The sequence below is a fragment of the Populus euphratica genome, unplaced genomic scaffold (genome assembly GCF_000495115.2).
Source record: "Populus euphratica unplaced genomic scaffold, PopEup_1.0 scaffold33.1, whole genome shotgun sequence".
NCBI lineage: Eukaryota > Viridiplantae > Streptophyta > Magnoliopsida > Malpighiales > Salicaceae > Populus > Populus euphratica.
The window spans coordinates 342,702-358,925 of record NW_011499906.1 but is presented as its reverse complement, the minus strand read 5'-3'; the positions used below and the strand labels follow the sequence as shown (position 1 = coordinate 358,925).

Sequence of the window (16,224 nt, the reverse complement as noted above, 5' to 3'; positions counted from 1 at the left end):
AAAAACAAACACAACCTTAATAATTCAGACCAAACTTAATATACGTTACGAAAAAAAATAAATGGGCCCATTTGGAATTTTAATAACGGGAGCTCCTTTTGTGTAAAAAAGAAGAAGTTATATATAAAAGGAAGATTTACGTGTAGCAACCTCATTGGTTACTCAGTCACCCCACATCTCCGCGCTAGATCCCACTTTCTTAGTCATCAAGTGATCGCTTAATAGCCGTCTGATTATATAACTTGTAAGTTAAATAAGAATTCTGAAAACCCTAATCTTGCGGCTTCACCATTCAAACACAAACACAAACAACAAACAAAATCTCAATTTCTTTTCTTTTTCTTTTTTAACAGAAAGAAATCCGAAAGCAGAAGAAACAAACTCTGCGAAAAAGGTTAGTAAAAAAATATAATCCGCTTTTGATTCAGTGATTTTTGGTGCTTTATACATCATTGTTTTGTTCTTATTGATTTGATATTCGGTTATTTTATATGATTTTATTTATTAATTGATGTTGAAGAGAAACAATTTATCGATTGTTAATTTTCAAATACACATCTTAATTTAGGGTTTTCTGGTCACTAAGCTTGAATGAATAGATGGTTTATTAATCAATTCTATCTTTTCATAATCTTCTTATCACTTATACGTTGATAAGATTTTTTAGTTTTGTTTTTTTTTGCAATTTTTTTGTATATTATCATGTTCCGGTTAATTTTATTATCTCTTCTGTGATGGCTGATTTTATATGTAGAATTATAATTTCACGGATCTTTTCTGTGTAATTTTTTTTTTAAAGATTTTTTCTCTTGTTGTTGTTGATAACGTGCTTTGTATGATCTTTCTGTTTCTGTGAAATTACTGATTTGTTGAATTGAATTTTTGATACGGCAGGTTGGTAGAATCTTGTCGGTATTTTAATTTAGCCATCATGAGATTCAAGGCAGGTATGAAAGTGGAGGTATTAAGCAAAACGGAGGTTGCAACGGGTTCTTGGCTTTGTGCCGAGATTATATCTGGGAATGGGCACACGTACAGTGTGAAGTATGGCTGGTTTCCAATGAATAATGATGCAGAGGCAGTTGTGGAGAGGGTGCCTAGGAAGGCAATTAGGCCTTGTCCGCCACCGATGGCAGGGGATGATCATTGGGTCCCTGGGGATCTTGTTGAAGTGTTCCACAATTCTGCTTGGAAGACAGCAATAGTAATGGAAGTTATGGGTGATAAAAGCTTTTTTGTTAGGTTACTTGGATTGTGTGGAGAAATCGTTGTCCATAAATCTCATTTAAGAGTTCGACAGTGCTGGCAAGATGGCAAATGGATTGTCATGAGGAAGGTAATATTCAATCTGCATTTGCTTTGTTATGTTTTGCTTTCCTTTAGATTATCCAGTACAATTTTGAGAGTTTGTCTTTATAAGTGCACAAGTTTGGTTCTTGAATTGGATACCTGAGAGCAGTTGCCTCAAGCAAAATTTGCAAGGGTCAAGACTGCCCTAATCATCTTTCTTAGGATCCTGTTTATTGGGATTAATAGCTGGATTATCGCTCTCTTTTTTTTTTAAAATTCATTGCATCCATTTATCCTTCCATGCACCCTTAAACATGAAGTCTTCAATGCTTTGCTTGATTAGGGCCTTTTGATCACTAAAATTGTTTGATTGTGAACTGCAATTAAATTGCCAGCCAATTTTTCCCATCTGGGAAGTAATTAAATTGTTGTAGCTCATGATCAAGTTGCTATATGACTGAATTTGATATTCTCCTTTCTTGGAGTTTAATCTGCTTCATTTACATGAATTTTGTGTTCCAAGTGTCACAAATTGATGCTATGTGTAATTATGTTAGTGAGTTCTTATTGTTTTACAATTCCTAATCAGCATTTATATGTGTGGCATTTTGCAACAGGGTTTGGAGAATTATGTTGTGCCTATGGGAAAAGGACTACCAGATACAGGGATACACCTGTCTGCTGACGATGATTGCTTTCCAGTGGAGAAAAATTTTGAAGTGCGAAGGCGCCCTATCGTTTCCTCTAGAACATTGAAGAGAAGGTCAACATTTGGCAGTGATCTTGAAACATATCCAGTTGCTGCACAAAAGAAGAGACTAATTGAAAAAAATGGTAGCCATGAACAAATTTGTTCAGCTTATCCATCTCCTACTTTTGAAAAGGTAGACACACTTATTTATCCAAATGAAATATCGGGTGAGAATTATGTGCACTCTTCCTTTCATGTTGGAAAAGTTGAGCTCTCTAAAATGGATGTAGGTAGGAATAATGATGGTAGTCTTGTAGAATCCTCAATATCTGTTGACACTGATAGCTGTATGTCCTCCGTTGGTAGTTGTAGTGCTGTAGGCAGCTATGGTCACAACCTTCCTTGCCCAAACCTATGTGATAAAAATTTAGAGGATTTGCATAGTGATGCTGAATCATCAAATGGATCAGAATACGAGATAAAAGATTCCCCATCCTATGATGAGAAATTTGGAGTTGAAGTGCATAGGTCAAAATTACATGCCTATTGTTCTACTGTTGAGGCGTTGTATAGTTCAGGGCCTTTGAGTTGGGAAGATGAAGAAAATTTGACAAGCATACGTGATAAGCTCCACATTTCAGATGATGAACACTTGATGGTGTTAAGAAATTTGACATCTGTTAATAGTAGGATTGTTAGTAGGTGATTTTAGGATTTTGTCCGTCACCAAAACATTATACTGTAACTTTCCTTTGACAATGTGTTGTAGAGTCCATGGATAAGATGTGTAACTGCTCGACATGTATATCTTTTCTGGTTATTTTGCATTGCCCCCCCCCCCCCCCTTTTTTTTGTATCCAGTTCTCTGAACCAGAACAGTCACTCAAGGAATTGTTTATATTTGATCTTTTTCAATTTTTTAGGCAACGACGATCTTGAAAGTGACTAGAGTTTTATTAGAATTTAACTAAGACCTTTTGTTCTTGAACAGGGTAATTTTGAGTGGGTTATTCAATTATAGAAAACATGGTACAAAAATCTGTCATTGTCTGAACATGTTTGGGAAGAAGATTTTTTTATCTTTTGCCTTGTGAATCTATATATTCTCTACAAATTTTCTTAAAGATCATTCACATCCATGTATTTTCCAGCGGCACATGGATTTTGAGTTGACTAATATGCCGATGCTTTGTTGGAACGTCTCATGGCCAATATTGAGGGGTTGCATTCCTTGTTTCTAAAAGTCTCAAGATGATGATGCATAAAGTTTACTGCCATGCTTGGTGTAGGCTATGGGGCAATATCTACACCTGATTCCTGTCTGGCTCATGTCAGGTTGACTTGGCCATGGGTGTGAGTTTTTGTTTAGCTTTTTAATACTTGATCATATCTAGCCATCTTTTTAATAATTTTGTTTTCTCCTCTCTAAATGGGTTTTTTTGATTGAAATTTTAAAATATAAGGTCAACTTTGATCAGTTAATTCTACCAAATTTCAGGTGGTCAAGGTCCAAGGGTAAGTGAAAGTCCTTTCCTCCTTAATAAATGCAGTGATCTATACCAGGCTTGTTTGTATGTTCACAGATATTTTGGATTTCAGGTGTTGTTCTGTTGAAGAAAATATCTAATACCAACAAATTGATTTTGTTAATGTGGTCATTTATGGTTGTTCGAGTGTAAGTGGCCTTGATTGATAATTAGGTGAAACGATTATGCAGAATGTTGTGGGAGAGTGGTTTTATTGGAAATTTTTCGTAGTGTTGTCATTGAAATTTAATGTTTCAGGATGATTAAATCTTTTAAATGACTTCATAGTCTTGTTTTAATGGGTGAAAGAACTCACTTACCGGAACAGAACCTTTCTGACAGGATCGTTATTTCTCACATTTATTTCTCACAAAGTCCTTCAAGTGCATGGTTCAACACACTATAAATGAAGCTGTTTGATGTGGCCTTTCCTTGCCAATTGCCTATAATGTGGTGCGTTGATGACATTTCTTAACTTGAAACAAATCATAGTTCAGGAATATACATTCTGTGCTTGCTTTATAAATGAAGCGATGCTTTATTGAGTCACATTGCTCTAGAATTCTATGACTCAACAAATTATTATAAGTTGCTGTTGTTGATTTCATGCATCATCTGATGGAGGATGGGGCATATAGCTAGTAGCAACATTCATAATATGTCCTGACATGCTATGACCATGTTCATTTGTATGACGAACAAGTATTCAATGTAGATGGATGTTGCCATGGTTAAGGGAAATCATGCCCGTCATTACCTCTGGTAATTCCTTTAATATGGCATCTGGCATGTCTGAAAGTTGATTAGTAAAGCCTTTACTTATTCAAGTTCATGTTTGTTTGCATGACAAACAAGGATTCATTGAAGATGGATGTAGCGGTGGTCAAAGGAAATCATGCCTTGCCTCCGGTGGTTCCTTTGATATGGTGTTTCTGTAAGCTGATTAGTAATGCTATTACCTCTTCAACTTCTGTTTTCTGGATTCAAGTGTCTATTTATGGTTTCCCATATTGGTGTCGTTTTGTGGCGTTAATGGGGATGCCAAAAGCAAGGTTTTGCAGCCCTTGTGATGTAAACTTTGGAAGCAGCTCAATAGATATTCAAAATCTTGACAATTATCGACTTTCAATTCTTTGTAAAATCTAAACTGCAATAGATTGAATCATTGCATATATATATATAATCTTATTTTATTTGGAAAGTTTAATGTGGATTAAAATCGCGAAATTCTGATAAATTGTATAGTACGTGCTCGAGCTTTTGCATTATCGACTGGTATGATTTGCTTGGTGTCCCACGGGGTTGGCTTCGGGGGAAGCATGACGTGGATACCTATGTCCGATGCCATGGCTCGCCGAGATCCCCAGTGATATAAGAGAAAAATGGCTTTCATATAAATGGTAGGATCGTTGAAATATTTGCAGGGTAGTAGCTTGGTGAATTGATAGCCTCTTTATTGGGGTAGAAGTATAATCTTCGCAGACACATCTTTAGCTTAGCAACTCGAGCAAAAATATTTCAATCAATGTTTATTTATTTATTTATTTTTTCTGTGAGAATGCAGTCAATGTCTGATTGCAAATTGGGATTAGCCTGTGGAGTCTGGCTATCTTCGTGCCTATGAGCTGGATATATCCACCACCACTGAAATTAAAGCATTCATGAAATGTTTTTGAAGAATGTACTAGCAGTCCTGTGATGATTTGAACTGCGAAACCGTGGATCTCAATTATGGAGAGAAGAAAAAAAATATTTTTAAATCTAAATGCAAATTTTTTGTTTTCATTTTTAGTAGGAATGCGATTTTTCTATTTTTTCTTTCTATTTCTAGAAGTGAGTTTTGTGCAAGTACTAATAACTATTATTAGGAGTTTTAAAACTCTCTTATCCATCCCGAACAACACTTTAATGGTGGACAAGGGAAGTATCGAGAGAGGAAAAAAAGGAGAGAAGGCATGTAAAACCGGCTGATTCTTTACAGGTTAAAACTTGTTATGGGCAGGCCTAAACAGGAGAGGCTCAGGTGGGACTATATTTTAAAATATATATATATATTTTAAAATATTAAAATAATATTTTATTATTATTTATATTATTATATTAAAATAATAATAAAATACTAAATAAATATTAATTTGGTTTTTCCCAAAAAAGAATACAAAAGGCTTTTATAACAGGAGCATATTGAAAAAGTCATGAAATAAGAAAAGAAAAGAATTGCGGGAAGGGTGATCATTCGTTTTTTATCCTAAAAAAATAAAATAATAATAATTAATTTTTTTTTTAATAAAAACTTAAAATTAGTTCAAATTTACTGTTTCAATTTAGTTTGGTTATTTTGAAAAAAATTGGTTTGGCTTGGCTTTTGTAATTTAACTTAGTTTTTTCCTGATTTGATTGAGTTTTTTTAGTTTGATTTAATTTTTTTGATTTAATTTGAATTTAGTTTGGCTCTATTTTTTTAATTTAGATTTATAAAATTAACCAGTTTTTTAATAATTAAATTTTATAATTTTCTTGATTTAATTAGTTTTTTAATTTTTTTATCCGGTAAGGCAGTTCTCCATGAATCAAGCGTCAGTTGTGAGAGTTATCTTTTACTGTTGTTCGCAAGTCGTTCCAAACTCCAAGTCAGTAGAAAGAAAGAAAGAAAGAAAGAAGCAAAGCTTCGACTTCGAGAAGCGCAAAAAAAAAAAAAAAAAAAGGTCAGCTCTCTCATTAACCACCTCCGCCTCTCCCTCTCCCTCTCGCTCTCTCTCTCTCTATCTCTATATATCTTCTTCCAGCTCTACTCTTTAACTTGAAACAAAACGCCATTCCATAGCTCTCTTTCTCCGTTCCTCCTTGAGGTAACGAAAAATGGAATTCCAAGTGAAGCACGTGGGCGGTATAGAGAATTGCTTTGTCTCTCTCCCTTTCAACCTAATCCAAATCCTTGAATCTACTCGCCGCCCTGCTCCTCTCCCTCCACTTCTCACTCTTGAACTACGTTCTCCTTCCCCCCCCCCCCCCCCCCCCGCCACTGGACCGTCGCTTGGTCCGGTGCTACCTCCTCCTCTTCCTCCATCGAGGTACCTCAATTTACATCTGATTCATTTTAATTTTTTTAAACTGGAGCGGTAGTTAATCTAATTACTGCAAATTTCAAGGATTAATTGCATTTTTTTTGGTTATCTGTGGGGTGAAGGTTGCGCAGCAATTTGCAGAGTGCATTTCATTGCCTGATCATATTAGTGTTCAAGTCAGGGCTGTTTCTAACGTTGTCAACGCGACTTTAGTAACCATTGAACCTCATAGTGAGGATGATTGGGAAGTTTTAGAACTTAACGCTGAACAAGCCGAGGCTTCCATATTAAAGCAGGTATTTCTTGCGCTATTTCTTTTCTTCTCCTTTTCTTTTTCTCCCATTTGAGAAATCATATCTGCTTGCAGGTGAGGATTGTCAATGAAGGAATGAGATTTCCCTTGTGGTTACATGGCGGCGCTGTCATTACATTCCTCGTGGTTTCAACATCTCCCAAGAGAGCGGTGGGTAAGATGATGTCTGCAACTTTCCACTCAAATTATAGTAGCTTGATGAAATTGGTTCAGTGATTAACAGCCTTGCTTTGTTTTTTTTTGTGAGTTGTGCTTTCTAGTTATGTGGTTTAAGGAATTGCATTTTTGTTGTTATCAATTTCGTATTTTGTATAATTTAGTTCTGGAATTAAACACTGATTTATCAATTCTTGAAATGATGCTGTTCTTTTGGATGTACATTAAAAAAAAAAAACGATTTTATTGAACTCTAATAATGACTCACAGGAAACTATTGAAGTGCAACAGTTGAGGTCTTACCACGTCCTATTACCAAACTGTGGCTTGTGATCTTGATAAATTCAACTGTAACACATTGCTTACCGAAGAATTGCTACTCGTTCCCCTTTTGTTAAGTTGTATTCTGCAGCTGCACAATATTGTTATGGTATATTGTGAATCTATGTGGTTTGTTCAGGATTGCATTTATATTCTGACCTCAAGGTAATTTTGGTGTCGAATTTTTGTCTATTTTTTTAGGTTCAAGGGGCCAACAGATTTATGAGATAAGGTGTATCGGGAGTCTAAGAAAGTGATATTTAAAAGAAAAATCTGGTTTGAACTTAATGTCAAGTTTGTTTGTGTGGGAGTATGTTTGGATATATTCTAGATTTCCCATTTATCTCTCTCTCTCCCTCTCCCTCTCCCTCCCACACACACACAACACAAGTTAACTTGTTTCCAAATGATAGGATTCATAATACCTTGAAGGTACATTTGTTATGGTCTTAATTATGTATTTTCATATTAGAGTTTCGATTAATATAACGAAACAAGTGTATATAACTTACATTTTTCCTGTCTGCTACCCCCCCCCAAAGATTTTACCGTGTAAAAAGAGACAACAAGCAGTGTAAGACATTCTCTGACCTGGTATAAGAACATGTATAAATACAAAGCACTTTCCAAAAGCTTTGATGGACACTTAATAATGATTCTAACCCATAACTATTCCCAGGGTCAAATTCACATAATCAACTTTTTTAGAGGATGCCCGTCTTATCCATATCTAACATCTTTCATAGAAAATTTCATTTAAGGATATTCAATTTGGTCACATCATTTCGGCATCCTTTTCATCTGCAGGAGGTTGGAAAGAACTTCATTCACCATGTAACATATCAGCATTTTTCTTCCACTTTTATGCGTCTTCTATTCTTCCTTGTTACTGTGAAGGCAAGCTGCTGAAATTCTGCTGCTTTTGGCAACTTTATATAATGGATGCATTGATTTTTCTCATGCTATGCTGTCATATGATACTCAAGTGAGCTCAGCATCCAATGTTGGAATTCACACCTGTATTAAAGAAATCTCCTTTTATACTTGTTGCAAGTCTGTGCCTAAATATCTTGTTGCATAATATTCCTTTTTTTTTTTTATGCTTTGGTTTTTATATCATTGGTTGTTGCATGGACAATTATGTTAAATTAAGGTTTACCATGGACTACTAGTGTTAATCCTGACCTATGAGATTGTTTTCAGTTCAACTTGTTCCAGGAGCTGAAGTTGCAGTTGCTCCAAAAAGACGCAATAAGGTTGTTAATAAAAAAGATGCCACTGTGCAGTCTTCTAATAAAGAAAGTAATATGGCAAAGGCCCTGTTGCGTCTTCAAGATTTAGACAGAAGATTGTTTCACAATTGTGATGTCAAAGGTGTTGAGCTGGCCACCGCACTCACTTGTGTTGCTTATATGCATCCTGAAACTGCTCGAAAGTTTTCTTTAGATTCTCTGCAGTTGGTCACACTTGTTCCAAGATTGTCATCAAAAGATGGTGTGAAGACTCCTGATAGTGATGCATTGAGAGTGAAAAGTGCCTCTCCCAAGGAAGCTAACAATGGAACTTTAACTGACAAGAAAGAATTTCATCAAGCAATTGTCCGCCTTTTGTTTTCCGATTCAGTGGCTAAAGGACATGTAATGATAGCTCGATCCCTTCGTTTGTATTTGAGAGCAGGGCTGCATTCATGTATGTTAATTATTCTGAGCACTCATTGATCTTATCTATGTTCCTTTATACTGTTTTATTTGCTTTTATGTGAACCTTCATTATTAGCTTTAAAATGCTTCAATAAGGATTTTGTTCCTCTCTTAACAATTATGACTACACAATTGATTTCTTTATGCCATACTGTGCAGTTTTGAATTTAGAATATTCTTTTGTTTCCAGGGATTTATTTAAAGGGATGCATTACTGATTTGAAGGACATTGCATCACTTTCACTTTCTCCCTGTTACTTTAAGATGCTTGGACAAGATAAGTCTGTTGAGAAGGCTGGTCTAGAACTGATTGACATCGATAAACTTCAGAAACCAAGAAAAACTAGCTTGGACACCTATATGGATGCTGTAGATTGGTCAATCCACGACAAAATTATTGCTGCTCTGTCACAAGACATTCCTTCTAAACAGGAAGAAGAAACTGGTTATCTGCCTGATAATAGAAAGGGATTGAGAAGACTTCTTCAAGCATGGTATCGTGCACAGCTTGATGCTATTTCTTCAACTTCTGGGGTGGAAGTTAATTCTTTAATTTTAGGTAAAGAAACTTTACTTCACTTTGAAGTGAAAGGATATGACTTTGGGATTGATAGGAAGACTAGGGAAAAGGCATCTTCTTATTCAAATGGATCTCTAAAGAACAGAAATAACACTGGTGAAATGCAACTTGAATTCTTGTATGTACTGAGTATTCCTGAGGAATCTGTGCACGGAATAAAGATGAATGCATACAGTCTTGCCTTCGATGAAAGAAAAAAGGATAATCTTGGAGTAGGGTTGTTTGAAAGGCTGAAACTAGGTGGCCCTGTGTCCTTCTATTCTTTGAAGGAAAGTAACTCTTTTACAGGGTTTAGTTCAAATGCATCATCTTTGAGCTGGATGGGGACAACTGCTTCTGATGTGATTAACAGTAGGTACTTTCTCTCTATGCTTCTATTTGCAGTGCTTGATGTTCTCAGGGAAGCCTTTATCATGTGAAATTTTGTAGTTCATGAGCATATAGTGTAATGATCTACATTCCTTTGTTATATATATTGTCCAGATGCTAACAGAACACATACACATGATAATGAGGAAATAATGACAATCTCTACTGTCATGTTTGTTAAGACATGGAAGAATCTCAAGGTGGATGTTGTAGCCAGTTTCCCGCGCACAATACTGGATACCTTCTTTCTGCATTGATATTAACTTTTCTTAGCATGTCGAACTGGGGTCAGTAATTGTCTAGTTGCACTTTCACCTTGATCTTCTTCCGTTCTTGACAGAGTGACTGTTTGAGTAAATATTTATGTGGTGAACCTTTTCTTTGGTTTTGGTGAATTGGGATTTTCTTAGAGCCCGTAATCATGTGTTCTATAATTGTTGTTTGATCTAAAAGAAAAAGAAAAAGAAAAAGCAAAAGAGAAGTTCGGATTGTTAAGGACTGTTTGTTTTACTAGCTGGACTAGTGTATACAGTCTATCTAATGCTATTTAGAATTGAAGTTAGCTTTATTTCTTAAAGTTTTGTCGTGGCTTTCTCCTGTATTCTCTCTTGGTCTTTTTTTTTTTTTTAATCACGATGCTTGATTATTTTGTGTTTGCATGCATCTTTGTATTGTGACAAAGTAGCTTGATGAAACATCTATGGATTGATTTTCCCAATATTGTTGCTATAACATGGCCATGCCAAACTGCATCATGTGATTGTGCTGGCACCCTATGCAGTTCTCAGTTTTTATTGTGCTTAATTTTCCTACTACTAACACGCACATGCCCCATCAAGGTATAAAGAATTTTCTCCTTTCCTTGTTAATAGTTTAAGTTGATTACAATTTTATCTCAATGCAGGATTGATGGTGTTGTTATATCCTCCTTATAGCACGTGGTTTAGTACATACAATCTTCCTCTGCCTGGGCACATTCTGATATATGGACCTCACGTGAGTTTTATCTCTTTGATTTTAGTGAAGTTATCTATAATTTGATGTGTGATATACAAAATATGCTCATTATCACTGTCAAACAAACATGGCTGCACTACACACAATAGTTGTATCATCCACGTTGTCTGTTTGGTTCAATTGTATGGAGATTTTCATCTTGAAGATGAATGAACTTCCTTATAGGTTTTAGATGCAGATTATTCGTGTCATATGTCAGGGAACATGTTTAAATCACATGGTTAATTTTTGTCACCCTATGCCTAAGGGAATCAAATGTGCAAGCTGCCGGTTTAAGATGTGTAGATACGCTTATTTTGAACTATCACTGAGATACTGAGAATCGACAATATTGTTTTCATCCATGCAAAAAAAGACTACCTCTATCTGCTTGAAATTGTAACAGGTATCATTTGAATGTTGAAACAGGTATTAGTAACACAAATAGATGAATGGGTGCAGATTGACTTTCTCTGAAAAAGCTTTATTGTTTATGTATTTGCATGGTGTTCTATGTTTGGATGGTGACTGGTGAGAAGTGTCATAATCTCTAAAAACGATTATTGCCCCGATTATTGCCCCTATATTATTTTGGGATCAAGGAGTCTTTTTGGCATTTTTTGTTTTTGAGCTTCAGTTGCATTTAGAGGTTTGTATTGATGTACCAAATGACAGTGGACAGATGAAGAATTTGAGGGTAGTGAAGATGTCATGGGAAGAGGTAAGGGAGAGAAAAAGACCAAAAGACAGCAGAAATAGGAAAAGAGAAATGTAATGTTAAATCTCACGTCAATTTGCCAATCTTGGAAGAGGGTATGCCAAAACATATGATAAGATGTTATAAAGGCATCAAGAACCTAATAGAATTTCAAATCAAGTTAGATTCTGATTATACACTGGAAAACATGTCCATGCCACTAAACTGGAAATACATTAGTAAGGAGTTCCCTAATTACAATTTAAAATGCGAGATAATCAAATAAAACCAATTTTGTATTAATAATCCTAAATCCTACTTTGCTTCTTGTCATGAGAATTTAGTTGCATCAGATCTTGTCTTTTCTAGAGAATGGAAGATGACCTTATTTTTTTTTTTTTTTTATCTCTATTTCCTTCTCTCCTTGTTTCTAATGATTTATTCAAGAATGAAATTCACCAAAAAATCTAAAAATATATAGAACAATCAGAAGTGTAATCAAGTTCATAGTCCTTGACTGTTCACCAATGGAACTAAATCCTTCATTTCTATTATCTGGATTTTGGCATGTTGATAAGTCTACATGCTCAATTGTGTATTTTTTTGTCATTGCTTTATCATACAAATCAAACATATTATTCCAAGAGTCATGTATCAGTTAATACAAGAGATTGAAATGTGTTTGCTTTTTAGGGTTCTGGAAAAACAACTTTGGCAAGAGCTGTTGCAAAATCCCTTGAAGAGCGTGAAGACCTCTTTGCCCACATGTGAGGAATTCTATTTTAACACATTTATGCAACTGTCTGTTTTTTTCTTCCTTTTGACTGGTAATCGAATCTATCAAATCTTTGTCTGTGTTAATTCATGTGAACAAATTTAATCATAACAAGGCATAAGGGGGGCACACACAAACACATCTTTTTTTGTATTGCTCTAATTTAGTTTTGTGCATGCAGAGTTTTTGTAAGCTGCTCTGGACTCACTTTAGATAAAGCCTCGGCCATTCGTCAAACCCTTTCTGCTTCCATATCTGAAGCATTAGATCATGCACCTTCCCTTGTCATCTTTGATGATCTGGATACCATTGTGTCAGCCTCTTCTGACTCTGAAGGATCACAACCTTCAACATCAGTTGTTGCACTGACGAAATTTCTCTCAGATTTTATAGATGAATATGGGGTAATAAATTCGTCGTGGTTTTTCCTGTCTTCCTGAATTGATAATATTGAAGCCATTGTAAATGTGTGTTCTGTTTTACTTTTGCATACAATGTGCAATTGGTCGGTTCCAATGACAGTGCCTTCGTATGCATGCATAATTATGATTGATTGGAAAACATCCACACTAGTAGAGGAACATTGGTTTCAGGTGACAAATAACACAAAATGGATCTGTTCTGAACATGAAGATTTAATATGGCAATTTACAGGAAAAAAGGAAGAGCACATGTGGAATTGGCCCAATTGCCTTTATAGCCTCTGTGCAGACTTTGGAGAATATTCCACAGTCATTGAGCTCTTCAGGTCTGTTACTTTTGCACTTAGAAAGAATGCTGTGAAAGGTTTCAGGTTACTAACACTTTCCTTTCTCTTCAATTTGTCTTTTTTATACTGGTTTTGTGTATTTGGATGTTTTCAGGAAGGTTTGACTTCCATGTGCAACTGCCTGCTCCTGCTGCCTCAGAACGTGAGGCTATATTGAAGCATGAAATCCGGAGGCGTTCCTTACTGTGCTCTGATGACATTTTGCTTGATGTGGCTTCCAAATGTGATGGATATGATGCATATGATCTGGTATTTGTTGTGATTCTGGATTTGGGATGTATCAACATTTTGTTCCTTTACTTTCTTCTTCTTCTGTTTTTTTTTTTTCCCTCACAAATATATCATCTAAAATGATGATTTTGCAAGACAGTAAATCATTCTAAGTGGAAAAATCAACAATTCATATGAAGGAATAACTTTTTTAGTAACAAAAATTCATGAAAGAGCATGAATCAAATGCTGACATTCACAACAATTTGAAGCTCACTTATAATTCATAGGAAAGAAGACGATGGCATAACACAACAGATATTCATGTGCTTGGTTTTCCTGAAACAGGGCCTTCATCTAGCATCTTCAACTACCAAGCAATTGTGATAAGCAAAACAAAATTCTCAAATCTTCTTGAATTGAATTGGCTAGATCATGAATTCTCTACTCAGAAGGCAGTTGATACTGTTCTTAAAGCTGGTTGATGTGAATTTGGGTCTATCCTCATTTGTTGGCTGTCTCCTGTGCAATAGCTAGATTTCAAAAATTTTATTTGTCGGAGCTTCATGTTTTTTGTCACTTTACTTGACATTTAATTTTATTATATACCCTTCCATCATTCTTGTAATGAAACTTGCATGTTATTGTATTGTGCTGGGTGGCTACTTTAAGTTTCTTCTTCATTGTCAGTTCATCACCATTCAAGCTTGTTTATGCTCACCTTCTCCATGATGAAGTGGGACACATAATTTTATCAATCTTGCATAGGGCACATAGCTATTATTGCATTTAAACTTGAAATTTGTTGTCTTAAGTCTGTTGTGATACTTCTAAAATTGGTTATGTTAGCAAAATTCTTGGTAGTGAAAAACTGCATTTGAAGCTGCTTTTGTTGCACATGCATGAATTGTAATTTCTGATATGAAGCAGTTCGATGTATCAGGAAATATTGGTAGATAGAACTGTACATGCTGCTGTTGGCCGATTTTTGCCATCTCATTCTACTTTTGAAAGGCACGACATACCCAAGTTAATCAAGGACGACTTCTCTCGGGCAATGCACGAGTTCCTTCCAGTTTCTATGCGTGACATCACTAAATCTGCCCCTGAAGGTGGCCGTTCTGGGTGGGATGATGTTGGTGGTCTTAGTGACATAAGGAATGCTATTAGAGAGGTATGATTTTTTATTTCAACATGTTTAATGATCAAAAATGATTTTATGATTTGTGACTATATCATTTGCAGGTTGTGTTAACTGTTAATTTGTTGCTAACAGAAGATCCGCATTTCAATTATTTGCTTTCCCATTCATCTTAACTTCAAGTTGTAGGCTGTTTGAATATTGTGAAATGAGTATCACGCTAGTTGTAAGAAAAAAAGTGAGGCTTTGAAAAAAAGAAAAAAACACCTCTAGGCTCTGTGGATTAATTAAATAGAGAGGAATGCAAGAACTTCTAATGGAATTGTGCCATCATAGGAAATCTTTTTGGTTCCTCTGGAGTTAAATAGTTCTCTACATCGATGAGACAGCTCACTGCCCAGTAGTTTCAAATACTCATTTTATTCCTCACCTTAAGGTGCACACTGCATAGGCATATGGCCTTGGTAAAGGTGTATCACTCAAAATAGAATTTATTTTCAAGCTATTATCAATTCCTTGTATGATAAAATGCAGTCTTCTATACAAGTTTGCTCACATTTCAGACCAATGAAAAACTGTAAAGTTTTTGGGAATATTATTAATTTGAGTGCCAAATGACCCACAATACTGTAATTAAATCTAGAAATGTTGCTAAAATTATAGCTGTCATAATATTGAAAGCATGATGAAGAAGTATATGAAAAATCTGAAGAAAGCCTTATGTTAACTGTGAAAAGAATCATGATCCTCTCGGCCCATCCTGCATAGAAGAAGTTGTGTTTAGTCTTGATTTTTTGATGGGTGAAATACTGGGGTTGGAAGACCTATGAACATAGGATCTTACCAATGAGAAGTCGTGTTTCCAACTTTTTGACCTTTCAGGGCTTTCAAATTTGGATCATAAATTTTAGATAACCTGTGTGCTTATTGTTAGATATTTTGTATTTAGAGATTGCCACATCTCAATCACAGTGATGCTGAAAATTGAGTTACTTCATTGCATGGATTTGAATAACAGAACACTTCTCTTCCCCATTATCCACAATCCTTGAACTTGATACATGATGCTCATATTAATACTAACAACTAGGCCATGGAGAGGGCTGGTATAGATGATTACTGTATATAGCATTTCAATTTATGACATATCTGTAGTTGAGAAACTCCATTCTTATATATCCCTTCGCTTTTTTGTGAAGTTGAATTTGAATGCAGTCTCTCATGCAAGTTGAAGGCAGTGTATGCAACAAAAATAGATACATTTGTGTTAATGACACTCCTTATCCTTCTAAAGGACATTTCTCTTTAGCAATTCCTTTTTATGTCAACTGTTTTGGCTCATCTGATTCTACATTGAATTTGTTGACTATGGTACATAGGTTTGTTAGACTCCATCTGGTTTTCTGCTTTACTGTATAAGCACCTTGCTCTGGTGATTTCTGCTTTGAATAGGCTCCTTTTGTTTCAATAATTTTTTCCCTGATAGCGCAAATGTTTTTGAAGGATTTGAAACATTGTGTAAAATATGATTTTCTGAAGGAAAACTGAGTGTGTCAGTCACGCACAGACACCCTTTTTTTATCTTTATTTATTTATTTATTATTATTATTATTATTATTTTTTTT

The 16,224-nt window shown here is 35.3% G+C and overlaps 2 protein-coding genes and 1 long non-coding RNA gene across 16 annotated transcripts in view; 2 read left to right on the top strand and 1 right to left on the bottom strand.

Moving 5' to 3' along the window:
* The first annotated feature begins 230 nt into the window (after positions 1-230).
* Positions 231-5,056, top strand: LOC105133379 (uncharacterized). 14 transcript variants are annotated; one of them, XR_843795.1, is made up of 5 exons: positions 231-394; positions 895-1,336; positions 1,908-3,334; positions 4,223-4,269; positions 4,363-4,746. XR_843795.1 is itself a non-coding variant. In XM_011037346.1 (4 exons), the coding sequence occupies exons 2-4, from the start codon at positions 932-934 to the stop codon at positions 4,651-4,653; spliced, it is 963 nt and encodes a 320-aa protein (XP_011035648.1). In that variant the 5' UTR covers positions 238-394; positions 895-931; the 3' UTR covers positions 4,654-5,056. The 14 variants fall into 14 exon arrangements, 5 of the variants coding, with proteins under 5 accessions (XP_011035647.1, XP_011035648.1, XP_011035650.1 ...); XR_843791.1 differs by adding an exon at positions 3,445-3,496 and having other exon boundaries at positions 3,581-4,744; XR_843793.1 differs by having other exon boundaries at positions 1,908-3,960; positions 4,363-4,744.
* A 1,163-nt stretch (positions 5,057-6,219) lies between these two features.
* The window catches only part of PEX1 (peroxisome 1), a 15,796-nt gene continuing 5,791 nt past the window's right edge, over positions 6,220-16,224 (top strand). The window contains 12 exon segments of the mRNA XM_011037350.1: positions 6,220-6,516; positions 6,519-6,578; positions 6,695-6,868; positions 6,940-7,039; positions 8,566-9,051; positions 9,253-9,993; positions 10,916-11,007; positions 12,398-12,471; positions 12,661-12,883; positions 13,134-13,227; positions 13,343-13,497; positions 14,402-14,632. Coding sequence (XP_011035652.1) covers positions 6,367-6,516; positions 6,519-6,578; positions 6,695-6,868; positions 6,940-7,039; positions 8,566-9,051; positions 9,253-9,993; positions 10,916-11,007; positions 12,398-12,471; positions 12,661-12,883; positions 13,134-13,227; positions 13,343-13,497; positions 14,402-14,632 — 2,580 coding nt within the window. The 5' untranslated portion in view covers positions 6,220-6,366.
* LOC105133382 (uncharacterized) overlaps positions 13,690-16,224 on the bottom strand; it is a 14,770-nt gene continuing 12,235 nt past the window's right edge. The window contains exon 3 of the long non-coding RNA XR_843796.1: positions 13,690-13,707. This is a non-coding gene — a long non-coding RNA (uncharacterized LOC105133382). The remainder of the gene's footprint in view (positions 13,708-16,224) is intronic.

What these genes read in the sequence shown, in the direction of transcription:
- LOC105133379 (XM_011037345.1), top strand. Translation starts at nt 932, where the DNA reads ATGAGATTCAAGGCAGGTATGAAAGTGGAGGTATTAAGCAAAACGGAG. An exon ending in AATGGATTGTCATGAGGAAG is followed by an intron (nt 1,337 to 1,907) that starts GTAATATTCAAT and finishes ATTTTGCAACAG; the next exon opens with GGTTTGGAGAATTATGTTGT.